The sequence below is a fragment of the Brachyhypopomus gauderio genome, chromosome 16, assembly GCF_052324685.1.
Source record: "Brachyhypopomus gauderio isolate BG-103 chromosome 16, BGAUD_0.2, whole genome shotgun sequence".
NCBI lineage: Eukaryota > Metazoa > Chordata > Actinopteri > Gymnotiformes > Hypopomidae > Brachyhypopomus > Brachyhypopomus gauderio.
In genome coordinates, this window is record NC_135226.1 from 5766894 (window position 1) to 5790922 (window position 24029).

Consider the following 24029-nt stretch of genomic DNA (forward strand, 5'->3'; position numbering starts at 1 on the left):
TTTGATTTAATGTCCCCTCACTAAAACAAAAAAAACTTGTATTGTCAAATCTGTCAAAAAAGAATACATGGTCACACACTTTGTGTTTTTTGTTGTTGTTCAGTTTGAGCCATTTTAAAGTGATAGTCTGTCTGAGGTAACGTTATTCATTCCCTCCCTTCACACTGAGTTTGAATTCAGCAGAGTATCACATATCTGAATTAGTCTGACACATGTGCTGACTACTGAACTATTTATCAGGGTGTAATTTTTATACAGCGGTGTATCTGCTGAAACTTTGTGGATTTTTTTTTATCAACATAATAAACCACATATTGGATACCACCAAACATTATCACAATTAGAATGAAAAGTCTTAAATCTTTTGAGCACTATACTGTATACCTCCAGATGTGAAACCTCTCACTATCGTGAGGAGGGACCAGCTTGTGTGTCCAGACGCCAGACACCGTCTCGCATACTTACTCTGCTCTTAAAATAGAAAAACACTGATGAAGACAATCTGACCCACCACTAAGTTATCTAAGCTGCATGGATCAAAATATATGGGAGAAGCTCTTATTAAATATGCAAGGAACAGAAGGGTCTTGTGAATAATTCATAGCTCCGAGCCTGCTGTGGCCTCTGTGCAGACAGGACATCCATCGCGTTAGCGGTGACAGTGTTCAGTGTGTCTCCTGCTCCGACCAGGGAGTGTCTGACATGGGCAGGGAGAGTCTGAGGGAGGGAATGCTGTGTCTGACTGTGTCTGAGCACTGTGTCTGTGACTGACTGTGACTCTGTTTGAGCCCTGTGTCTGACTGAGTGCTGTGTCTGACTGACGGTGTCTGAGTGTTGTGTCTGACTGAGTGCTGTGTCTGACTGACTGTGTCCGAGTGTTGTGTCTGACTGAGTGCTGTGTCTGACTGACTGTGTCCGAGTGTTGTGTCTGACTGAGTGCTGTGTCTGACTGTGACTGACTGTGATTGTGTCTGAGTGCTGTGTCTGACTGTGACTGACTGTGATTGTGTCTGAGTGCTGTGTCTGACTGTGACTGACTGTGATTGTGTCTGAGTGCTGTGTCTGACTGTGACTGACTGTGATTGTGTCTGAGTGCTGTGTCTGACTGTGACTGACTGTGATTGTGTCTGAGCGCTGTGTCTGACTGTGACTGACTGTGATTGTGTCTGAGCGCTGTGTCTGACTGTGACTGACTGTGATTGTGTCTGAGTGCTGTGTCTGACTGTGACTGACTGTGATTGTGTCTGAGTGCTGTGTCTGACTGTGACTGACTGTGATTGTGTCTGAGCGCTGTGTCTGACTGTGACTGACTGTGATTGTGTCTGAGCGCTGTGTCTGACTGTGACTGTGTTGTGTTGGTATTTTTTTCCCCACTGTATCTGACAGGATGCTGTGTTGGTCTGTTCTCCTACATTACATATATCACTTGATCACAGTCCTCTCTCTCTCTCTCTCTTTCTCTCTCTTTCATTACTTTCCACAGCAATTTAGTTAGCAATGCATGAGTATGCTACAGTTCTGTCTGACTTTATCACTTCATGTTAATAATGACTTTGTGGGAGTCAGATGAAATGGCAGTGATAAAATATAGCAACAAGCAAGGCTTCATAAAAAAAAACCCAATAACACTATCTTTCTTTTACCTTTCACATCTTTCATGTCACAAAAACGTTCATATGTCACTCACCAAAATCGCGTCAGGTAAAGCTGCAGTACCGTGGTCCTGTGCTGCCACCTGATGGTTGACATGTGATATTGCACTTTCCTGCGCTGGTTTTAACAGCTTTGGGGCTCCACACAGGAAAAGTTGTTCAAGCTGTGTAATTGTTAGCAAATTAGCAGGTACCCATATATTAATTGTTTTCCAAAACCCTCAATCAACATATCAGATGTAATAACAGTCCTAGTGATCAGTAAATATCAAAAAGACACTCTTACTGATCAAACAACCGTTGTTTTGCGTGTGTAGGCGCTAATGCGCTCGTGTTAACCTTTTTAGCTGGAAGGGTTAATCTTAGTGAAATATAAAACTACTCCACAAAACTACACTAGCCTACTCCGCTTCGTTGATTTCCACGCGGGCCACACAGGGACGGCAGTGTTCTTTTGTAACTACATTAACTACATATGTTCGGTGACCTCTAGGTGGCGTGTAAGCCTTACTAATTGACCTTTTTCATATCTGCCAGGAACATGATGTACAGTATATGTCATGCGTCTGAGCCAACACTTCTGTAATGTAATGTAATGTCTGTCACTTAAATGCAAGGTGTCTATTTAAACAGCGGCACTTATTTCTGCCAAAGATGCTTAATTTCACCTGTGATGTTCATGTTACATTTGACATTTTCTTTGAAAACATAAAGTGCTAATGGTTTTTTTTTTACGCACCTGTTTGCAGGTGTTTATACATCAGCTGAAGGGCAGGTGACCTCAATAACTGACCCAGTAGCAAACAGTTGACCCACCAATATACTGCAAAATATAAGTGGAAAACAAATGAGAAAGATGATGACTACAAGAAAATAATTCTAAACATCCAAGATGCTCTTTCCTTTCTCTCCTTCTCTTTCTGTCTCCATCTCTCTCTATATGTCTGTTTCTGTCTCTTTGTCTGTCTCTGTCTTTATGAGTGTCTGTGTGTGTGTGTGTGTGTGTGTGTGTGTGTGTGTGTGTGTGTGTGTGTGTGTGTGTGTGTGTGTGTGCGTGTGTGCGTGTGTGTTTATCTTTTTTTCTCTCTCTCGGTCTTCATGTATCCAGAATGTGTAAACGGATGGACAGGCAGCCTGCCCCCTGTTAGCCCTGCTACTGTACATTTAACCTGCTACTGCACATTTAACCTGCTGCTGCACATTTAACCTGCTACTGCACATTTAACCTGCTACTGCACATTTAACCTGCTGCTGCGCATTTAACCTGCTACTGTACATTTAACCTGCTACTGCACATTTAACCTGCTGCTGCACATTTAACCTGCTGCTGCACATTTAACCTGCTGCTGCGCATTTAACCTGCTACTGTACATTTAACCTGCTACTGTACATTTAACCTGCTACTGCACATTTAACCTGCTGCTGCACATTTAACCTGCTACTGCACATTTAACCTGCTGCTGTACATTTAACCTGCTACTGCACATTTAACCTGCTGCTGTACATTTAACCTGCTGCTGCACATTTAACCTGCTACTGCACATTTAACCTGCTGCTGCACATTTAACCTGCTGTTGCACATTTAACCTGCTACTGCACATTTAACCTGCTACTGCACATTTAACCTGCTGCTGCACATTTAACCTGCTGTTGCACATTTAACCTGCTACTGCACATTTAACCTGCTGCTGCACTTTTAACCTGCTACTGCACATTTAACCTGCTGCTGCACATTTAACCTGCTACTGCACATTTAACCTGCTACTGCACATTTAACCTGCTACTGCACATTTAACCTGCTGTTGCACATTTAACCTGCTACTGCACATTTAACCTGCTGCTGCACATTTAACCTGCTACTGCACATTTAACCTTCCAGCAGTCACCAGTAAACCTTAAAACTCAGAGATTTGATTAATTTCTTTATGCATAAAATCATAGAAATTATGATTTGTTTTTAGATTTGATTTATTTGATCAGACATTCACAAGTCTAGGAAATGCAGAATTTTTGTTATAGCTTTGTGTCATTTTTATCTTTTTATTTTCCAATGCTTAAAACAAACTGCTCTGTATTTTTACAAATGTAATTTGTTCAATGTATTTTGTTGGGATTATATTTGCTTATTGGATATATTGTTTTCCTACCTATCGATCAGTGCAGAAGAGTCTTAAAATTTTAAATCATCTTAAATCACAATACAAAAATGTAATTGAGACAAAATGAGAATCAGTGATCAAATACATTTTTAGGAGTCCAATAATACATGCTTAGTTTTAAAAAATGGTTACACAGTTCATTTATTCATTTGCTATTGCTTGTTTAGTTTTTTCTTACCCAGTCGGCAGTCGTAATGCGCACAGACACAGTAAATGCCGAGTCCTGACATCCAGCGTGTGAGCGTAGCTGAGTTCTGGAAGAACATTGCGGTGTGTCCAATTGTAGTGTGTGGGACTCGGCACGCCTGACGCTGCAGCACTACATGGAACTCAGAGAAAGAGCTCCTTTCACTGCTAATGAAATTAGGAACCAAATTCTCTTTTTAAGCGTGGCTAATTACCACATTAGCTTGGTTTAAAGAGGTCCCCGAATACAGCCACGATACTCATCATCACATTGGTCTTTGCCTGTAATCTTTCTTTCTTTATTTCTTTCTTTCAGCACTAGTATTTGTGCTCTGTTTTTCTCCTGTCTCTCTCTGTCACCTGATTTGAGTCTTCTTTCTTAGACGGATCATGCTGTATATTTTTGGCTTGTTTGAAACTGTCCAAGCCAGTGATGCAAATGCCATCAGACCATGTAGTGCTGCCATCATCTCACAGGGTTTCACCAAGTGTCTACGGCTCAATTTCTACACGGTACCCATTTTTATTAACAATACATGCCTGGCTGCTGTAGGCCCATCATAGTAGAGCTCGACGTTTACAGTTAGATGCTCTGTCATTACATCACCAAATAAAAATATTACATTTCCAATCAGGAGTAACTTCAACTGCCACAGTGGTCAGGAATGCTGTAGTAGCGTGAGGTCTTGCACTGTAAATAGTGGTCAACAAATGAGCTCGAATGTTCATGGGATATGTTCACAGTGCCATTAGTGAACCTAGAACAATTCCTGAGGCTGCTGTGAGCATGTGTAGAGCGCATGTGACTGGATCTATGGACAATAGCTTAACCTATTTATCTGTGTAATGCTAACTGCATTAATATTGAATTTGTCATACAATGTAATCAGTAGGCTGAATAATCTTAGTCTTATAACAGGATTATTTTAGTGTCATCGATGATGATGTGCTATGTTAAACTGGACCAGTTGAGATCCAGATAATCTCCACACCCTCTTTACACTCTGGTTCTGCAGAGTACATTTATTTCATATTTTTCTTCAAAAACCTTTGGATGATTTTAGCAATTTAAAATTCTCCTCCATGCTTATGACCTTTGACCACCTCAGGAGAATGAGGCCATATGAAAGAGCGACCCTAACTTTTGCCAATCAGGAGGGCCTGTAGACTTACAGATGGTCCAATCAGGAGGCCCTGTAGACTTACAGATGGTCCAATGAGGTTGCTGTGTTGGTAGCATGAACTCATTCCTAAATGAATGAGTTCATGACCTAAAAAATCAACTGCATGTGTGATCATTATAAACTGAACAAAGCATAGTCCAAATCTCAGTAGGAAGCTTGAAACGCAACAGGATCTTTTTGTGCGGTATTAGGTCTTCCGAGGAGGCTTTCACAGTCCGGTCAGGCTACTTCGGTTCAGAGTTCACGCTGTAGCGGACCACTGCCAGACCGGCGGTGTCTGCACCGAGTGTTGGCAAAGAGGGAGAAAAAAAAGAGAGACGGATCATATCGCGGGCCATCCATCTCGGCTGCTGGCGGCTAACCAGTGTAATAATCAGGATTATTATTTATAATTAGAGGAAGTAATGGATCACTCCTGGCTGGACGGGGGGGCTCATTAATTCACCTGGGCCTGCTGAGATCGTTGCGACGGGGCTCGCTTCAAGCACTTCATCTGTGTCACCGACCACCGGAAGGCGGCTCACAGCCGGCCTCATCTTCCTCGTCCTCCCCGTCTGGGCCGGGCTGCTCCATGAAACCACCGCCTATTCCAAGTGTCGCCCCAATTCCCGGTGAAAGTGTGAGGGCAGGGAGTGAATGGCAGGGAGTTCTGTGTAGACACCAAAGAGTGTCAGATCAGTGAACTGAGAGTGTTGTCTGTACATGGCACAGCACACGAACACACGTCTCCATGAGCTGTTTTGTTGCTAATCACTTTTCAGTCTTGACGTGTACTCAAGGTTAGAGGTTAGATCCACTCTATAGGCCGACATCAGAAGATTAGAGAGGCTGCTGTATTTTCTAAGGACACTAATTCTCACTTCAGTCTCTAGATTAGCAGTTCAGAGGACACCAGCTCACGGAGCACACGTGTCTTCTCACGTTCACTATTTGCTTGTACGAGTTTTAATGAGTTGTGACTTGTGATAGAAGGGACTGATTTATGCAAACAGCATAGTCTGTGGTTTCTGTGGTGATTCTTTACATCACGTGACCTGGTGACCTTTGCCCATTTTATTTCTGATCATATTAACCCAGGTTCTTATTACTCCCACTTCTCATTTGATCAACTTATGAGCTCAAAATATGACTCGAGATGGAACAGATACAGAAATGCACTGGTTTTCATGACTGCTTTGTGTCATGCCCACAGACACACTCACAGACACACCCACAGACACACCCACAGACACTCATTTGATCAGATTAATGTTTAAAACATATTCATGTTCTCTGAAACATTTCCATAGCATCTTAACCCCTGACCCAAACACCCCACTGCCTGAATGAGTCACATACTATGTGAACTGATGTATTTCTGATGCCTTCCTCTGAACCTGTTTATCAGTAGATGCCCTGATATAAGAATTTCATGACTGAGTTCTATATTGGTGCATTTCTGCGGCTTTTCCCACTGATCAACAGTTTACGAAGGTCTACAGGCATTTTGTTTAAGCCCAAAATTTACACTCGAATTTTATTTTCTGATGCTGCCGGGCATCGATGCTAAATACAGCGTACGTCCTCCCGTCTGAGTGTCTTTATTAGGCAGCTGGTTCTGAAAGCACAGTGGCACGAACACGCAGTGCAAGGCGGGTCACTCCGTGGCCCGGGCGGGCGGTGCGTGATGCCGCCACACGCTCGAGAGAGCACCGGGCTGCTCCGCGCATACCAACGACAGAGTGGGCCACGCAGCCGGGGACCCATGCGCCTGGAGGGCTGGGTTTGTCATTAGCATGCGTTTGGCACAGTTTCTCTGAAGAGCACTGGCATCGCAACAGGGAGGGTGTCGCACGCTAATCTGTTGTGAGCATGCAATTCGCGTGGCCAAACAGACTAGGGTCAAAGGTCACTGAAAAGGACGGAAGCCTAGAGCTGCAGTAGAGGAGAAGGTGGAATCTGGCCTCCGCGTTAATATTCCAGCTTGGCTGTGTAAAAAGGCCTTTTCTAGGCAAATTCTTTTCTAGGCTCAGTTTGTCTTCTGATCAAATCTGGAATAGCTCATGACAGCTGCGCTTGGGGACAGATTGTTTTGAGCTGAGCAGGTTCCTCACAGCCTTTAAATAAGGAAGTTTGGCCCATGTTTTAGAGCAGGGTGGACAACCGTCACATGTACTTGTGAGACATTTTCATTCTGAGTTATTGACTGTTTTGTATTTTAAGGGGAACCTTTCAGTAGCTACAAGAGAAGCATGAGGATGAGGAAGCATTCCCCTCCCCGAGGTTCAAATGACCTTGGTATGGCCCAATCTTGTTAATATTTGGTATGTAATGTACTGTTCATTACCAGGATGACTGGGGGTTCTGGACCACAGAGCCTGTTCTGGGCTGGCCTGTCAATTACAGGCCTCTGTAACCCAATCCAACTAAATGAAGTGTTGGTTTTTTCATATTCGAACATCCCCAAAGTTGCTTTTCATGTGAGCAGCCGTCTGTTTGCAGTCTAATGTGGTTTTCCGTGTCTGCGCGTCCCAGTGGGAAGGTAATTGAGAGGCCTATTTTGTGAGCCGTTCTACCGTGCCAGGCCCTTTCATTCAGTTAGAGCATTGTTATTGTGAAGAAACGGAAGACGTTGGACTCACTCTCGTCTCGGGAGATGAGATTAGCGTCTGAGCAGGCTTAGCTCACGGAGTAACTGCTGCAGCAGGACTCAACGTACACCAGTTATTCCAACCTCTCAGATGAAAGTCGAGAAAATGTTTAGTTGGGTGAGATTTATCTGAGGAGACCAATTTTTTATATAAATATGACAAAATGGGCACATATGTACCAAGTGTTTACATGTTCTACTAATCACAAGAAGATGTGAGAAAAGGAGGTCTTTGTAATTACCATTATCTTATTCATAATGACAGGCTGAGTTTATTTATTTATTTATTTATTTATTTATTATTTATCTTTATGATGTTCCGGATTTCAGAGAGTCTGCCTGCAGTGAGGATGGCACAGTAGGGTGATTTCTGCTTCTTAGAAAAAAAAACTCTGTGTGTGTGTGTGTGTGTGTGTGTGTGTGTGTGTGTGTGTGTGTGTGTGTGTGTGTGTTTGGTAGTTAGTTTTTGCCTGGCCGATTTAAAATTTGTACTTTTCACATTTTAGCATCAGTTTATTTTTCATTTTCAGCTGGCAGCTTTCAGTTCTTCACCTTTGAAGTTGAATATAGATCTTTGTGTTTTGCATCAGCCGCGTGTGTGTGTGTTTGTGTGTGTGTGTGTGTGTGTGTGTGTGTGTGTGTGTGTGTGTATGTGTGTGTGTGTGTGTGTGTGTGTGTGTGTGTGTGTGTGTGTGTGTGTGTGTGTGTGTGTGTGTGCGTGCGTGTGTGCGTGCGTGCGTGTGCGTGCGTGCGTGCGTGCGTGTGTGTGTGTGTGTGTGTGTGTGTGTGTGTCTGTGTGTTTCCCACTGCCACTGTGCAGACAAAGATGCTTCCATATTAAATGTAATACTTACAGCAGGACCAGGCCTAATCATTGTCTATGTAATCACTCAAATTATTATTTTTTCATGTTTACGTTTTTATTTTGCTTGGTTTTGTTTGTTCTGATGACTAAAAAATATCTTGCTTTTTTGTTGTCACTTTTCTAAAAGCGTAATTTTGTTATGTTTCGAGACAGTGAAATATTTATGATTTACTGGAGCATGGCTATTAAATACGGGACCATGTTTTCTAGCAAATAGGATGATTATGCTGTTTTCAGAAATAGCATATTAGTCGTTATATCATCTGAAAAAATAGTCTGTTCAGATTATTTTTTGGATGGCTTGCTCCTTGTTTAGTCCCTCAAAAATTGCCTCCATTTTTGATCAATCAAAACAAAAGCCCGTAATAGACAGAGAGGGTGTGTGAACGTCCAGGTACGGTGAGGACGGCGAACATGTGTGTGTTTTTACACACACTCGTGGAAGATTAACAGAAGCTGATGTTTGGAGACTGTTCTGAGATCAGTCTGACTTACACGCCACAACCAGTATCAGGGTCAACCACACAGCAGAAGAAGTGATATTTCATTGCAATAATGTTATTACAGCCAAAGCTCATCAAGAAATCAGTCACTGTTAGACACACAAGACAGGTTCATTCAACATACATTCAGTTATCTGTGTTTAGGAAATCAAAGTTGTAGGAAATCAAAATTGATAATATTTTTAAAATCTTCAGAATTTAATATAATTATTTGCTTTTTCCACTTTCTTTCTGTACGCGGGAGACTAATCTGACGTGTTCGGGATGTGAGTGGAGGCTTTCATCTAGGTTTTGATAAAACGCTCAATAAATGTGATTTTTAGAAGTGTTTTGTTACACACAGACAGTGTTGGTGACAGGGCAGCGTGTGGCCAGTAGCCGTGTGTGTTCTGTGGTGTCCAGATTTTAGGAGGAGTGGGATGAGAGGAGAGGTGGTCCCAGCATGGAGGTGATGTACACCACAGGAGGAGTTATCTCACACCAACAGATGAACAAAGCAGGAGGTGCAGTCACATGCAGCATCACAAACACCTACATCTCTATCAGGCCTATGAGGGCCACACGTCATATACTTTATAAAACATCAGTTTAGCAGGTCCTGGGCCACCATACACGTCTGAAATAATCCTTAAAGGATTCTGGGTGTTAGACGGGTGGGTACCGGTAGACACTCTCAGATATGTGAGACCTGTAGCCTTTCCTGTCTCACTGTCTCGCTGTCTGCGGTTGTCTTGGCCTCTCTTTCCCCTCCATCACTGATGTGCAAGCACACGGTGACACAAACAGACTACGCCCAGTCCCCAGTCTGCTCGCTTAACAACGTGGGACTGCAATTTATGAATGAAGCTCTAAATGAGACTAAATGAGGTAATCAAGGGAGCTGAGTGCTTTTTGAAATGCCAGGAGCGTCTGTTACATTAACAGAGTCGTTCCTCGTCGCCGTGGCGTCGTGCGAAGCTTCTCAAAGTGACAGTGAAGCATGCAGTAGACATAACAAGGCTATCATCGCACAGGCCGGCCCGCGAGGATTTGTGTGTTGATGTGTCTTAACCCATCATAAATGTAATGATGCTTATTACACCTTCCACATGTCAGCTATTAGCCTGAAATGTCAAGGGAAATATGGTAATTGACATTTGCAGCTTTGAGGAACATTTGTACATGTCACAAAGACCAGGTAAGTAAGGACGCATGCCTGCACGAATGTTAGTCAAATAAGGCAGACACGGACGCCAGCTTGAGAAGCTTGCTGGGGTCATTAGTCAAAGGTCACGGGTGCTTCACAGTCTGGGATTGTTTTACGTCAAAGAATTAACAGCAACTCTTATTTTGCCAATGGGTAAAGACTGAGAGTTATAATTCAGGCATGCAAGAGACAAAAATAGATCACAGGATAAATACTAAAAAATGTGGTGCTGATAAACAAGTTCTAAGAGATATTACCCAAACTGGCCATAGAAAGTTAACATTTATCCTTATAAATGTATTATATGTGTATTATATTTATTACCAAACGCAGGCAGTAGGGTTTCACTTTCATGTTTGATAACACTGCTGTCTGTGTAATAAGTACAGAGTCTAATGTTTTGGGTGTGAAGTGGGTTCGAGCTCCGCGTCAGCCGACCTCCTGCGGTCTCCTCGCCTTTCTGCTCCAAGGTCATTGTTATTCGGCACCGTGGAGCCTGGGTTTCTGCTTGTTGACAAGCAGCAGTTTGTAGCAGTTTGCAGGAGAATTAAAGGAAATGTGGGAACCACGGTGGACTGGAGTGTTGCGTTTCCTTAGCACATTTTATGTCAAAATATGCCTCCCATCTGAAGAAGAAAAAATCATAAGAATAAAACTGAGAAATTTTGATAGGATTACAGAACAAGTCGAGCCCATAATTACTTTGGAGATTATGCAGATGTGGTGAGATCTCTTCAGTAATGATCTATCTGAACTCTGATAAGTATGTGACAGTCAACACATGAAAAACAACTAGGAATTCATGCAAAACATGTTGATAACAACCAGGAAAGTGTAATAAACACCTTTATTTATGGAACTCAAATTTCACAGTTATGCTTTTAAGCACTGCATTACTATCTTTACTCTAATCTGACAATAGCATCTAATATAATTGTCTAATGTGACCTATACATTATAAAACTCTGAAAACTAAAACGGTAAATGATCTTGTAGAACTTAGCTGGCAAAGGCCCTATGTCAAATAAAAGTCTGAAATCAAAGCCGTTCCACATAATATGCTGTCTGTTTTGAACGATGACCCTGTCCAGTGATATTTTGGGTAATTAGGTACCATTTAAATACCAAAGCTGAGTGATTTCTTTCTGTAAGGGAGACTGTTGTCATTTCAATCAGGAGCCGGTGCTGTAGACAGAGCCTAATCACACAGGAGCTCCTAAGATAATGTAGTCTGTTTCCTAATGACCCAGCACCCTTGTCACAGTCATTAGTCTCCCAGCTGAAGCCCATCAGCTGCCAGGACAAGCCATAATTGGACTAACTGTTGAGCTATGAGGGCACATTACACAAGTCTTTTTATTAATTTGGACATGAGAGTTTTGCAGTGGTAATTATTGGGGTGGGGTACCCGTTAGTGACTGGAGACGGTGCGGTACGTGTGGTGACGGATGAGGAAGGCGCTGTCTTCTGGACTCTTCCGGCAGGTTTGGGTCGTAGCACCGAAGGAAGAGGGCTCTCCAGGAGGAGTCCGAGACGCTCGCGGGGAGACACGATACCTTTGCTCTTTGTTTTATGTGCGGTTTGTAAGAAGAACGGCACGCGTTCCTGAAGACGTCACTTGAGCGTTTAGTGCTGGACTGGAGAAGGTCTGGTGGAGCACACCGCGCCCCCTGCATCCTCCACCCAGAAGCTACGTTCAAAGGAATTGATTTTTTTTCGCTTTCTCCTGAATTTAGCGCCCTGGGTCTGCAGGGGGTCCTCGTCTTCGTGGAAGCTCTTTCAGTCGTGGGACTGACGGAAAACAAAGAACCTGATCACAAGAGCTTGTTTTAGCTGCTGGCAGACGGAGTTTCTTCAAGAAACCTGACATTTTTCCCCAACTTTTATTTTCTTTTGATTCTTTTTGCCATTTACCCGTCACTCACGTCCACTTCTCTTTGAAAACAAGACGAATAGAAGATGAATAGAATTTTGAAGTTCTAATCTCAGTGCTCCTTGCTCCTTAAACTCCATCACCTGCTTTCTCACCGCTCTTTCTCTTTGGTACCATTCTCAAATGACCCCAGTCCATGTTCATCCTGGAACCTCTTTCTTCAGTTTGAATGAAGCTACCAAGACATGTAAAATATTAGCTGTGAACATAACCTCGGTTGTTTTTCTTCATATGACTCTGGCAACGTATATAATGTATGCAGAAACACATATGCACCCCAGACTGGCGGCTCCAGCGTCTGAACCTCTAGCCTGCAGGGTCAGAGGAAGAGAACTGGGCGTTTGCCAGAAAACCCGTGAGCATCCTGTGTACTGTATGGAGCTGTGAATGCCCGCGATGTGGGCCTGATTAATTAGCCTGTGTGGAGACGCACTGCCTCCTGTTTACTCCCCGTGTCAATACTCATCATCGCCGGCTGCAGCCGCAGTGAAGAATCACAAACAGCCTGTCTGTTAACTCCCATACATATGCATAGACCTGGAGCTGTTTTTCTGCACCATGGAACATATATCAGGGCTGTTATGGCTGTCAGTGGAAGGGGTGGTTGTGCGTTGGAATATATATATATATATATATATATTTTTTTTTTTGTGGTTTGCTGTTTTTATGTTTTATTTGGGGTTTAGCTTGTTTTATCAGGCACTTTTGTTTGTTTTGTTGCAAACACAAAGACGTTAGGTGTCATTCATATGTAGCTGCATATTGTGAGCTGTATTCTGCTTGAAGGTGCAGCGGGTGGAGTATGTCCTGCTTTTCTTCCTTTCTGGTGTTTAACACAAAACATCACAGCTACATCGTAGCTCCTCCCACCATCTTAGCTCCTCCCACTTTCAACTTGCCAGTGGAACCTGTGAAGGCTCCTGTGTGTTTACCAGCTCAGCTCAGAGAGGAGGGCTCACCAGGGGCCCTCTCAATACCCCTCACACCCCCCCTTTCTCTGTTTGCCCCGGTTACGTGCACTAACTCGTCTTACAGACCCTCCATGTCATGTCAAGGGATCAAATGCCCTACCAAGCAAACACTGGTTAACCAGATGTGTGAAATATTAAAATCCTGAATGCGTATTAAATGGTGCGGCTTCTTGGGGCCACTGTCTGGTCTGGTCTGAAAACCCTCAATTGTTTGCAAACTGCAGCTAGCATTTTTTGTGATTTTTTAATCATAACATATTGGTTTTGACCCCATTGCCCTCATTTTGTATCTCATTAACCTTTGAAAGCCCCATAAGCACTGAAATAAACCAATGCCCCATACGCACTGAAACAGAGCTATGGCCCACATGCACTGCAACCAACATGAGCCGACACAAATTAAACAGACATTTCATGATAAAGTTACAAACGTTGGCGCTATATTATCGACTGTCTCAAACATATTTTGGCTAGCCGTGATCTGTTATGTGGTAAGTAGGCTGTTCTCTGGTGGGTGCCCAGAAGCACACCATATGCTGGTCTTCCATGACAGCTTAATTCTGTAGCAAACGCTGCACTGAGCCGTAACATCTGGGACTAGCTGGAGATGTGTTCACCTTCTAATGATGAACAAATTTGGTATCTATGCTGCCATTAACATTTCATGTCTCAATAAGTCAGGGCTAGCAACGGGGGTGTAATTGCTGAGGTAATTGAATTTGCTTGGCTAGTTTAACATCGTTTGTCCATCACGGCAATGACACAAGGCCATTCAGGAGAGACTTCTAATAACCAAATTATAATTACACTCACATATTCATATGTCCACCATGACTATTCAGCATCAGACAACATAATAGCAAAGATACCTGATGGACAGATAAAAAATAAAGATGTTCATGTGTTTGCATAAATTTATTAAGATAAAGAAAGGTACTTCTGAATACATCACTGGAAACAATACTTTATAAGTGTACCATGGGAGAGCATGAAGATATTGTTTTATACCACTGTGTCTTTGAAAAATGATTGAGATATTTTAAGAAAATTATACCATTTGTTATTTGAATTTAATAAATAATTCACAGGAGAGAATGGGTTTAGGATCTCTCTATTACATACTTTCCTTTGTCTATTAATAATGCATTAATGTAGTTTGGAAGGTATTGAGGATTTTGTAGGATTCTGTAGAATTTATCTAGGTGTCCACAAAAAGTGTAATGCTAGCAAATATATAATAATGTCCTGGAAGCAATGGCTATTGTCCTCTTTGCCATGTGCACTTTTGACAGAAGCATACACGAACTGCACATGTGCACTAAAGCAGTTGTGCATTTTTAGAAAAGGACTCCACATTTACACCAGTAACACGATGATGGTGATGATGAAGTCTTGTGTGGATTTCTCGCTTCCTCATTTTCCCAGCGTCTAATAAATCGCCTGTATTTATTTAGATAACACTTCAGGTTGTCATCTATTTAACTGCCTTTGTGTTCTTCCCCTATAATTTCATTAATTCGTTTGTTTTTCACCAAAGCTTGACTCTGCGGTCCCCGTCTATTCAGCCTCTCCGCTACGGCGGCCAGATGACCTTAACAAAGACGGGGATATTTGGTCCTCTTAATGAGCCACCAAACAGCAGCTTCTTGCTTTGTAATTCTGAGGCAGGAGGATCTTGACGAGGGCGGCAGGCCGCCATCCAGACCTGCTCCCCGCCTTGATTTGCACCTCGAGTGATTAGGAAGAGGAAGGTGAGAAGATTTGACACTTTGCAGATAGATTAATTTACTGCTGCAGCCGGACTGGCTGGTGATAATGAGGTCGAGGATTAAAAGCAGATGATCGGTAGGAATGTGCAGCCTTGTTAACGTACACTCTTCCTCTTGTCAGTGATCTTCTGCATAATTATAGGCTAATCTCTACCTCGGAGATGTGTCAGGAAGAAGTAAAAAAAAAAAACACTTTCTGTTGTGTTGAGAAAAGGACTTTGTGTCGTCTTTGTTCAGTCGATGCTTCTTTACCCATGTTTTGCAGTGATGACCTTACAGGGTTAGTGAACCTCTAGATTATTTGTGAACATACATTCATTGGTCCTTCGGTGTGGTGAAATGTTACACAGTGTCTGTGTTAGCAGATATTTCTGTGGCTTTTACGCTGAAAATGTCCTTATCTGCATGTATCTGTGGTCTTCAACTGCAGTGTTGTAAGGCTGCTTATTTTATCATGAGGATGTATGTGTTTTAGTCATTATACAGTTCTTCAGAACCACACACCGTTCATAAATGGAACCTGCCGTCTTAATTAGCACCACATCAGTCGTGCTTAAATTCAATTACATGCTGCTTGTTTCAGTGGTATAATACTGACAAAAGAGTAGTATTTAAACTCTCTCCGGCTATCTTTGAAGCGCTTAACCACTGAGCGCGGTGGCCCCTTAATGGCGACCCATGCAGCCCGAGGTGGTCTCCTAAATTATTCCCCATTTAACCTTTCCCTGAGAGGGAGAACTGCAGTGGTCCATTTAGCATAATGAGAGTGCTCATCAAAAGGCCAGCGCACAAGCAGAGTCCGTTCGACCTGCTGCTTACACATCGTACAAACACACACACACACACACACACACACATACACTCACACACACACACACATGCACACACACACACACACGCACACACACACACACATACACACACGCACACACACACACATGCACACGCACACACACACGCACACACACACACACACACATACACTCACACACACACACACACACACACATGCACACACACACACACACACACACACACACACACACACACACATACACTCACACACACACACACACACACACACACACACACACACACACACACACATACACTCACACACACACACACACACACACACTCACACACACACACACATGCACACACCACACACACACACGGGCAGGCTATTCGGCGGGAGTCTTGAGCACAGCCAGCATGCACACTGCTTTTCATTTCAGATGAAGTCGTTGGTCTATCCAGGATATCATCTATAATTAATGACCACTTTTGAGTGTAATTTATTGAGATCTCACCTGTGGCCCTGTTCCCCACCCCTGCAGGAGTCCTCACACCTACACACACCGTTCAGGGCTTAAACAGCAGCCTGCGTCTCCTTCACCTACTCCTGCGCCTCCTCCAGCTCCTGCACTGCAGTTTAGTGGATAACGAGGCACTTTTATACCATTAGATTATTAGATTATTTTAGATTGTTATCTAAATAATCTAAAACTCACGTCTTTAGCTTCTTTTCTTTAGCTCTTTCTTTTTTTCTTAAGCGTTTTCCTTCATGGTGCTATGTTAATGAGATGTGGTAGCTTACAGTGGGCTAGGACCTGGGAAAACATCCTGTTTGGATACTGTGATGATACATGTACCCAACCATGTGACTAGCAGTTGACCAATAATGTGGAGGGTCCATGTGCAAAGAGCTAGCATGACCATGTGGCATTTCTATGCAGTGCTGAACCACTGTGTCGGTTCAACTGCACTTCAGGAAGTGTTGGACAGACAGGTTCACCTCACCAGCTGCGAGGCAGAGAGTTCTCTGGGTTTACAGCAAGGTTGGGCAGGCGGACTGACGTGCAGTGTGCAGTGTGATGTGTGCAGTGTGAAGTGTGCAGGGTGAATTGTGAAGTGTGCAGTGTGATGTGTGCAGTGTGATGTGTGCAGTGTGGAGTGTGTAGGGTGAACTGTGTAGTGTGCAGAGTGAAGTGTGAAGTGTGCAGGTTGAAGTGTGCAGGGTGAAGTGCAGGGTGAAATGTGACCTGTGCAGGGTGAAGTGTGACCTGTGCAGGGTGAAGTGTGACTTGTGCAGGGTGAAGTGTGAAGTGTGCAGGGTGAAGTGTGGAGTGTGCAGGGTGAAGTGTGCAGGGTGAAGTGTGAAGTGTGCAGGGTGAAGTGTGTAGGGTAGAGTGTGCAGGGTGAAGGGTGAAGTGTGCAGGGTGGAGTGTGCAGGTTGAAGTGTGCAGGGTGAAGTGTGAAGTGTGCAGAATGGAGTGTGCAGGGTGAAATGTGATCTGTGCAGGGTGAAGTGTGGAGTGTGTAAGGTGGAGTGTACAGGGTGGAGTGTGCAGGGTGAAGTGTGCAGGTGAAGTGTGCAGGGTGGAGTGTGAAGTGTGCAGGATGAAGTGTGTAGGGTGAAGTTTGGAAAGTGCAGGGTGGAGTGTGCAGGGTGGAGTGTGCAGTGTGCAGGTTGAAGTGTGTAGGGTGAAGTGCAGGGTGAAGTGTGGAGTGTGAAGTGTGGAGTGTGGAATGTGCAGGGTGAAGTGTGCAGGGTGAAGTGGGAGTGTGCAGGGTGAAGTGTGCAGTGTGAAGTGTGCAGTGTGAAGTGTGAAGTCTGCAGTGTGCAGGGTGAAGTGTGCAGGGTGAAGTGTGCAGGGTGAAGTGTGCAGTGTGAAGTGTGCAGGGTGAAGTGGGAGTGTGTAGTGTGTAGTGTGTAGTGTGAAGTGTGCAGTGTGAAGTGTGAAGTGTGCAGTGTGAAGTGTGAAGTGTGCAGTGTGAAGTGTGCAGGGTGAAGTGTGAAGTGTGCAGTGTGAAGTGTGCAGTGTGCAGGGTGAAGTGTGCAGGGTGCAGGGTGAAGAGTGCAGGGTGAAGTGTGAAGAGTGCAGGGTGAAGAGTGCAGGGTGAAGAGTGCAGGGTGAAGTGTGAAGTGTGAAGTGTGCAGGGTGAAGTGCGCAGTGTGAAGAGTGAAGTGTGCAGGGTGGAGTGTGCAGGGTGAAGAGTGAAGTGTGCAGGGCGAAGTGTGCAGTGTGCAGGGTGGAGTGTGCAGTGTGAAGAGTGAAGTGTGCAGGCTGAAGAGTGAAGTGTGCAGGGTGAAGTGTGCAGGGTGGAGTGTGCAGGGTGAAGAGTGAAGTGTGCAGGGTGAAGTGTGCAAGGTGAAGTGTGCAGTGTGAAGAGTGAAGTGTGCAGGGTGGAGTGTGCAGTGTGAAGAGTGAAGTGTGCAGGGTGGAGTGTGCAGTGTGAAGAGTGAAGTGTGCAGGGTGGAGTGTGCAGAGTGAAATGTGCAGGGAGGAGTGTGCGGGGTGAAGAGTGAAGTGTGCAGGGTGGAGTGTGCAGGGTGAAGTGTGTAGTGTGCAGGGTGTGACTGGACCAGTACCTTCAGGTGGATTAGTGAGTGTGCTAACAAGCGTCAGGGAGCCCAGGCAGCTGCAGGCCCTTCACATCTCTGATCCGCCTTCTTGAACATACAGCACACAGGTGATGTGTTATTACCAGCCACATCTATCTGAGGGACTCCACACTCCACCAGACTGAACACCTGTTCTGATCCTCATGTGTGACACAGATGATCCTGTTATTCCAGGTCCAGATTCTTCCAATACGACACGTGTGTGTGTGTGTGTGTGTGTGTGTGTGTGTGTGTGTGTGTGTGTGTGTGTGTGTGTGTGTGTGTGTGCGTGTCTGTGTCTGTGCATATGTGTGTGTGTGTGTGTGTGTGCGTGCGTGCGTGCGTGCGTGCGTGCGTGTGTGTGTGTGTGTGCGTGCGTGCGTGCGTGTGTGTGTGTGTGTGTGCGTGTCTGTGCATGTGTGTGCGCATGTGTGTGTGTGTGTGTATAGCCTCATGCCTCAGTGTGTCAGTGCATCACCTCCAGTAGAGCCCCCCTCCCAGGCAGAGCCTCTACCCCTGCGGGGTGCCACCTTACCCCCCTTCAGTCCCCACACACCCCCCCACGTGTGGTGGTGGTGGAGGTAACCCCATGCAGAGGCAGTGACCCCTACTGCGCTGCCAGCTGTCGGGGAACCCGCCCTCCTCTCCTTTACACCCTCCCCGCGCTGGGAGGGGCCGCCCCACACCTTCAGTAAAACCGCTCAGTCTGAAGTATCTGTTACAGTGGTAAAGGGACCGTCAATGGTTGCACGCCCCAGTGCGAATGGAAACACTTTTACAGTTGTTTTTACCCTGCAGAACTGTATGTGTATAAAACTTCATTGTTCTCTCTCTGGATCGTCATTTCAACCCCACCCCTAACACCCCACCCTCCCCCAACTCTTAACCCCGCCCCCTACCCCCAAACCCCGCCCCCCACAAACCCATTTCTCTCTCCCTCTCTCCCTCAGTTTGCTTGCAGTGCTGTCATATTATACAAAGCAGTGCACTGGAGCATTGAGAAAAGAAGCACTTATGTCAGCGCAGTATTTATCACCTTTGATAAAGAAGAAATTAGTGTGAAAATAAGGTCATAGATCACAGAGGGTTAGATTAGGTGTCAGGAAAAGAAATCAATGGATGGAGTGCCACTTGCTGTTCCCGATCGACGAGACGCCTGAGGTTGACTGTGCTGCTGTGAAACTTCTACCATGAGGCCATTATAAAATGCCACTTCGGCTCTGTGAATAAGACTGTCACACTCATCCAGTGACGAAAGGCTTCTGATCGGTGGCGTTTATACCACAGCGTCTCCGTAGCGCACTGTGACCTGTGATTTATGTACACTCCTACCGTAGGCCAGACGCCCAGCTCGAACGGACCGCACTCCCGCTCCCGGGGATTTACTATCCTCTCGGTATAGAGATCTGATTCCATTTAGCTCTGGGGGTCCGTAGATGGGACCTGTTACTCTGTCCATCACCCCCTGTGTGTGTGGAACATGGGAGAGGAAGGGAACAGATGGGGATCCGATTGGAGAGACGGGTCGCTTATAATTACTTAATGAGCAGAAGGATCAGTTTGATTTGTCGCTTTGGTGCTCTTGTTAGGTTAAGTGGAGGGAATCGACTGAGGGCCCAGCCTGCCATCTTGGCTCAGACGATCCTCCTCGCTCGCTTTAATCCCCGTAACGCTGCGACCGCGTGACCAAGTGGCTCCTGAGCTGCGGAGGGTTCAGTGTCTCTATGCATCATCCCTCTCTCCACCGCCTTGATTTTCTCTTCAGGCAATACTCTGACTTCTGTCACCATTGGTCCATTAAATATATGAAATATTCTCTGTTTACGTTCAGTGGACGTTGATTCTGTGTGTTTACATTCGGTGGATTTTTATTCTGTTTGTTTACATTCTCTGGACTTTGATTTTGCGTGCCACAAAGGGGAGAACCTCCCCTGTTTCTCCTCAGTTACTGTGAAAACAAGTGCACCCAGATTAAGATTATGGGTTCCCTCACCCAGATTAAGATTATGGGTTCCCTCACCCAGATTAAGATTAAGGGTTCCCTCACCCAGATTAAGATTATGGGTTCCCTCACCCAGATTAAGATTATGGGTTCCCTCACCCAGATTAAGATTAAGGGTTCCCTCACCCAGATTAAGATTATGGGTTCCCTCACCCAGATTAAGATTATGGGTTCCCTCACCCAGAGTAAGATTAAGGGTTCCCTCACCCAGTTAAGATTAAGGGTTCCCTCATCCAGATTGAGCCTAAGCCTAGAATAAAAGGAGTGTCCAGTAGCGATTGGCTAGGGAACTGGCCCTTGGAAGATATATGTTATGGTAAACACTTCTGTGTAGCTTCAATCTTACTGTACATCTAGAGAACAGGTTTGTCTTAGAGTCTTAGCTCTGATCATCTATGGTGTTGTGCTGTAGTGTGGGAAAGAGGGCATCCCAGTAAGCCCGTACATCCCATTAAGTCCCCGCTAGCCCCAGCTTCAGGCCTTAACCCCCCCCCCCCCCCCCCCCCCCCCCCCCAGGTCTTTCTCTTCATGTTCATGAGCTGCATGTTCGTGTAGTTCACGTGTGAGAGTGTGTTGACGTGCACGGACGCTGCTCTCAGCGTGAGGGCTGTGCTGTTGTTGTTTTTTTTTACATCATCGCTGCGTGACCCCCCCCCCCACTGACCAGGTCGTCGTGATAAATCAAAGACGATCGTGGCGCTCCTGCAAGTTTCCTAACGAAGGCTCATTTTTAACATCGCTAAATGGTCCTGACAAAACGTCTAATGAGGAAATCAATAATTCAGCGATTGTTGCTCTGCTTATACTAATACGGCTTCTTGCTGGGCTGAGATCCAGCCAGGGCCAGGCCATTTTTTACTGCACATCAGCAAGTTTGTTTTTATCCTTTGACCATTTTGATTAATTTTCTGCAGTTTATGTGACCAATGGATGGATTTCTTTTTCGCCAATTTTAAGAATGCATTTAAATGGTTTTCAAGAAAAGTTACAAATACCTAAAAACCCCCCAGCAAATCATGAACCGGGTCGATCCATATTCCGACCGAACTTCACTGACAGAACGTCTGCTTCCTCTCTAATTATGCAGGTATGGATTGATTGTAAAACATGATCTCTTGCGAAGCCTCCCTCCCTCGCCGTTTGTTCTGGGCTCTCCGAACTGCGGAAGACCAGCCCGCGTGAGAACTGCGTGATGCCCCTGAAGAGCCGGTAGACACGTCTCACGGCGTCTCCCTGGGTAAAACCCTCTTCTGTCTTCTCCCAGGTTTCTCCTCCTGTCCCTTCCTGATGCATCTGGCTTCAACTTTGAGCCTAAATGTTCTGCGTCGAGCAGCAGACGTTCGAGAGGCGTAGACACGCGTCACAGCCGTGCAGACAGATGGCGGCTTATGCTGCGATGGCCATTCGTGATCCTGGCCCCAGAGAGCCCGTGTGCTGGGTGAACACAGGGGTCCTGCTCCACTGGATATCCTTAATTGAAGGGGCCAATTACATTACCCTCTCTGGCCCCTAACTGGGCTCAGGAGCCAAAGGGGGGTGTAACACATGCTTCAGTGAGCCTCTCTGAATCTTACTGGATCTCAGCCATATTTACGGCTTGATTAGCTCTCATGGAAAGACCAAAGAAAGACAAATTCTCACTGATTACCTCTGATAGGCTTATACGCAGTGATTTGTAGTAAGATTTTTGAATAAGATCTGAATTTGTAGTTTGGATTTGATTTTAGTTTTTTTCAGAGTGGTGTAATTGACATCTCGGCATTGTTGGGTCATAGTTATGAAATGTGCACTGCAGTAGTTTGTACTCAAGCTCTGATGAAGTAGTGCTCTGAGATTTCAGGACAACACAGACAGGACAACACAGACAGGACAACACATACAGGACAACACAGACAGGACTACACAGACAGGACTACACAGACAGTAGGAGGCTGGTGTGACCCAATCATCCTAAACCCCATAAACAGGAGCCAGATGGCATAGCCAAGGGAAAGGGAAATTCCTTATTGGGGCGTGACTGGAAGACACACTAGCAAAACCTCTGAAAAAAATATCTAAGTGAGGCTGACACACTCTCTTTAAGACCGTGAGTTTACTTGGTCTGACTGTCAGAATATGTAAGAGACAAATGCCCTTTCGTACCTGTTTAAATTGTAATATTTCCTATTAATTAAATTATAGTATTAGTGGTAATTAATCAATCAGCTAAAATAAAACGAGTTCATTGTAAATTGAAGCAACATTCCTGTTTAGCTCCACCTGTAATTGTTGTTCATCATCATTGGCGTTCATCTCTTCAGGTAACGCTTCACATCCACCTGTTAGCACCGACACTCCAAGCTTAATCTTCTGAGAACATAAACAGATTTGATCGGATTCAATCACGGTCTGCTACACTGACTCTCATACACCTCTTTCATGAAGCCACCATGACATGAACCACCGGCTTCTGTAAACATGCTCGGAATTGATTTCATTTACAATGGAGATGTAATCATTTTAGGAACCAACTCTTACTTACATCATGTATGTCTTTCTCGACCGGCTCGTGCTCCTTGTATTAGTAATAATTATACACTTTCGATCCGGGAGAACGTTAGTGAATTAACTCTCTCTTTTGTTACTGAGTCTTGATGCAGAGCCTCAGGTAATTATGTGTGAATGACCCGCTGGGTGTGATATTGAGTGATAATGAAGATGGGTCTTCATCCATCTCTCTGCCTCCTCCCCCTTATCCTAGTGGACTGCGCTCTGCAGACCTCCATTACTTAGCGGTCGGGGGTATGCGGCTCTCTGGCTGAGAGAGGGCAGCCAGTCTGACCTTTCTGACCTCCACGGCTCCGTTTACATTAGTGACCCATCAGAGATCAAAATTATTCAGCACAGATCGTTAATCACTTAGGCGGAGGGCTTGTGTACGAGATGATCCCACAGGTTATACGTGATCCTCCTCTGGTCTCTTCTTCTCGTTACCAATACGTGACCACTTAACAGCATTTAATCTGTTCATTGAAGTGTATGTTTATTTACCAATGTGTTATCTTCATTCATTCATTCATTCATCAGTCTGAAAGTTCTCAGAGGTCCTTTACAGACCTCAAACAGCTCATTACACATAAATTGCATTATAATATTGCATAGTATGATAATTATTATTTATGTATTATAGCTACCAGATTGATTTCCTTTATAATTACACCCTGCTGACATCATATCCAGATGAGGCTTGAAATGTTTTTGTCCTTGTGTCTGATTATTCCAAGGCCACAGTTAAGGAGCTTGTCTTCGGTGATGAATATTTCACCAGTGCCATGTTGAATCAGGGCGCGGTGCTTTCGTGTGGGACGAGGGGCCCATCACATCTGATTCACACTGTCACTTGCGTTTTCGGAACGACCTGTGCCACAGTGCCATCAGAACAGGAGCGGACGGAGTGTTCTGGAAAACGTGAGCTACAGTTCCCCAGGAACAACGTCATTCATCGGACGTGATGGGAGCAAGCGTGGACTTCAGTGAAACGTTCACATGTACCTTCACAGGTAGAATCTTCACATCACAGCACACATGCATGAGAACACTGAGTGAACACACATGTCCACCTG

The 24029-nt window shown here is 44.8% G+C and overlaps 1 protein-coding gene and 1 long non-coding RNA gene across 4 annotated transcripts in view; one reads left to right on the top strand and one right to left on the bottom strand.

Moving 5' to 3' along the window:
* The window catches only part of agmo (alkylglycerol monooxygenase), a 72435-nt gene that overhangs the window by 41640 nt on the left and 6766 nt on the right, over nt 1–24029 (top strand). For 2 of the 3 annotated variants that reach the window (XM_076976385.1, XM_076976382.1), the window contains one exon: nt 23836–23966. In XM_076976385.1, coding sequence (XP_076832500.1) covers nt 23836–23918 — 83 coding nt within the window. In that variant the 3' untranslated portion in view covers nt 23919–23966. Of the gene's footprint in view, nt 1–21514; nt 21665–23835 lie in introns of all 3 variants that reach the window. The other variant, XR_013121606.1, reaches the window with a different exon arrangement.
* Nucleotides 1356–4126, bottom strand: LOC143478102 (uncharacterized). The gene is made up of 3 exons (XR_013121698.1): nt 3990–4126; nt 2392–2475; nt 1356–1816 (listed from the first exon to the last, which is right to left on the bottom strand). It is a non-coding gene; the product is annotated as an uncharacterized LOC143478102 (long non-coding RNA).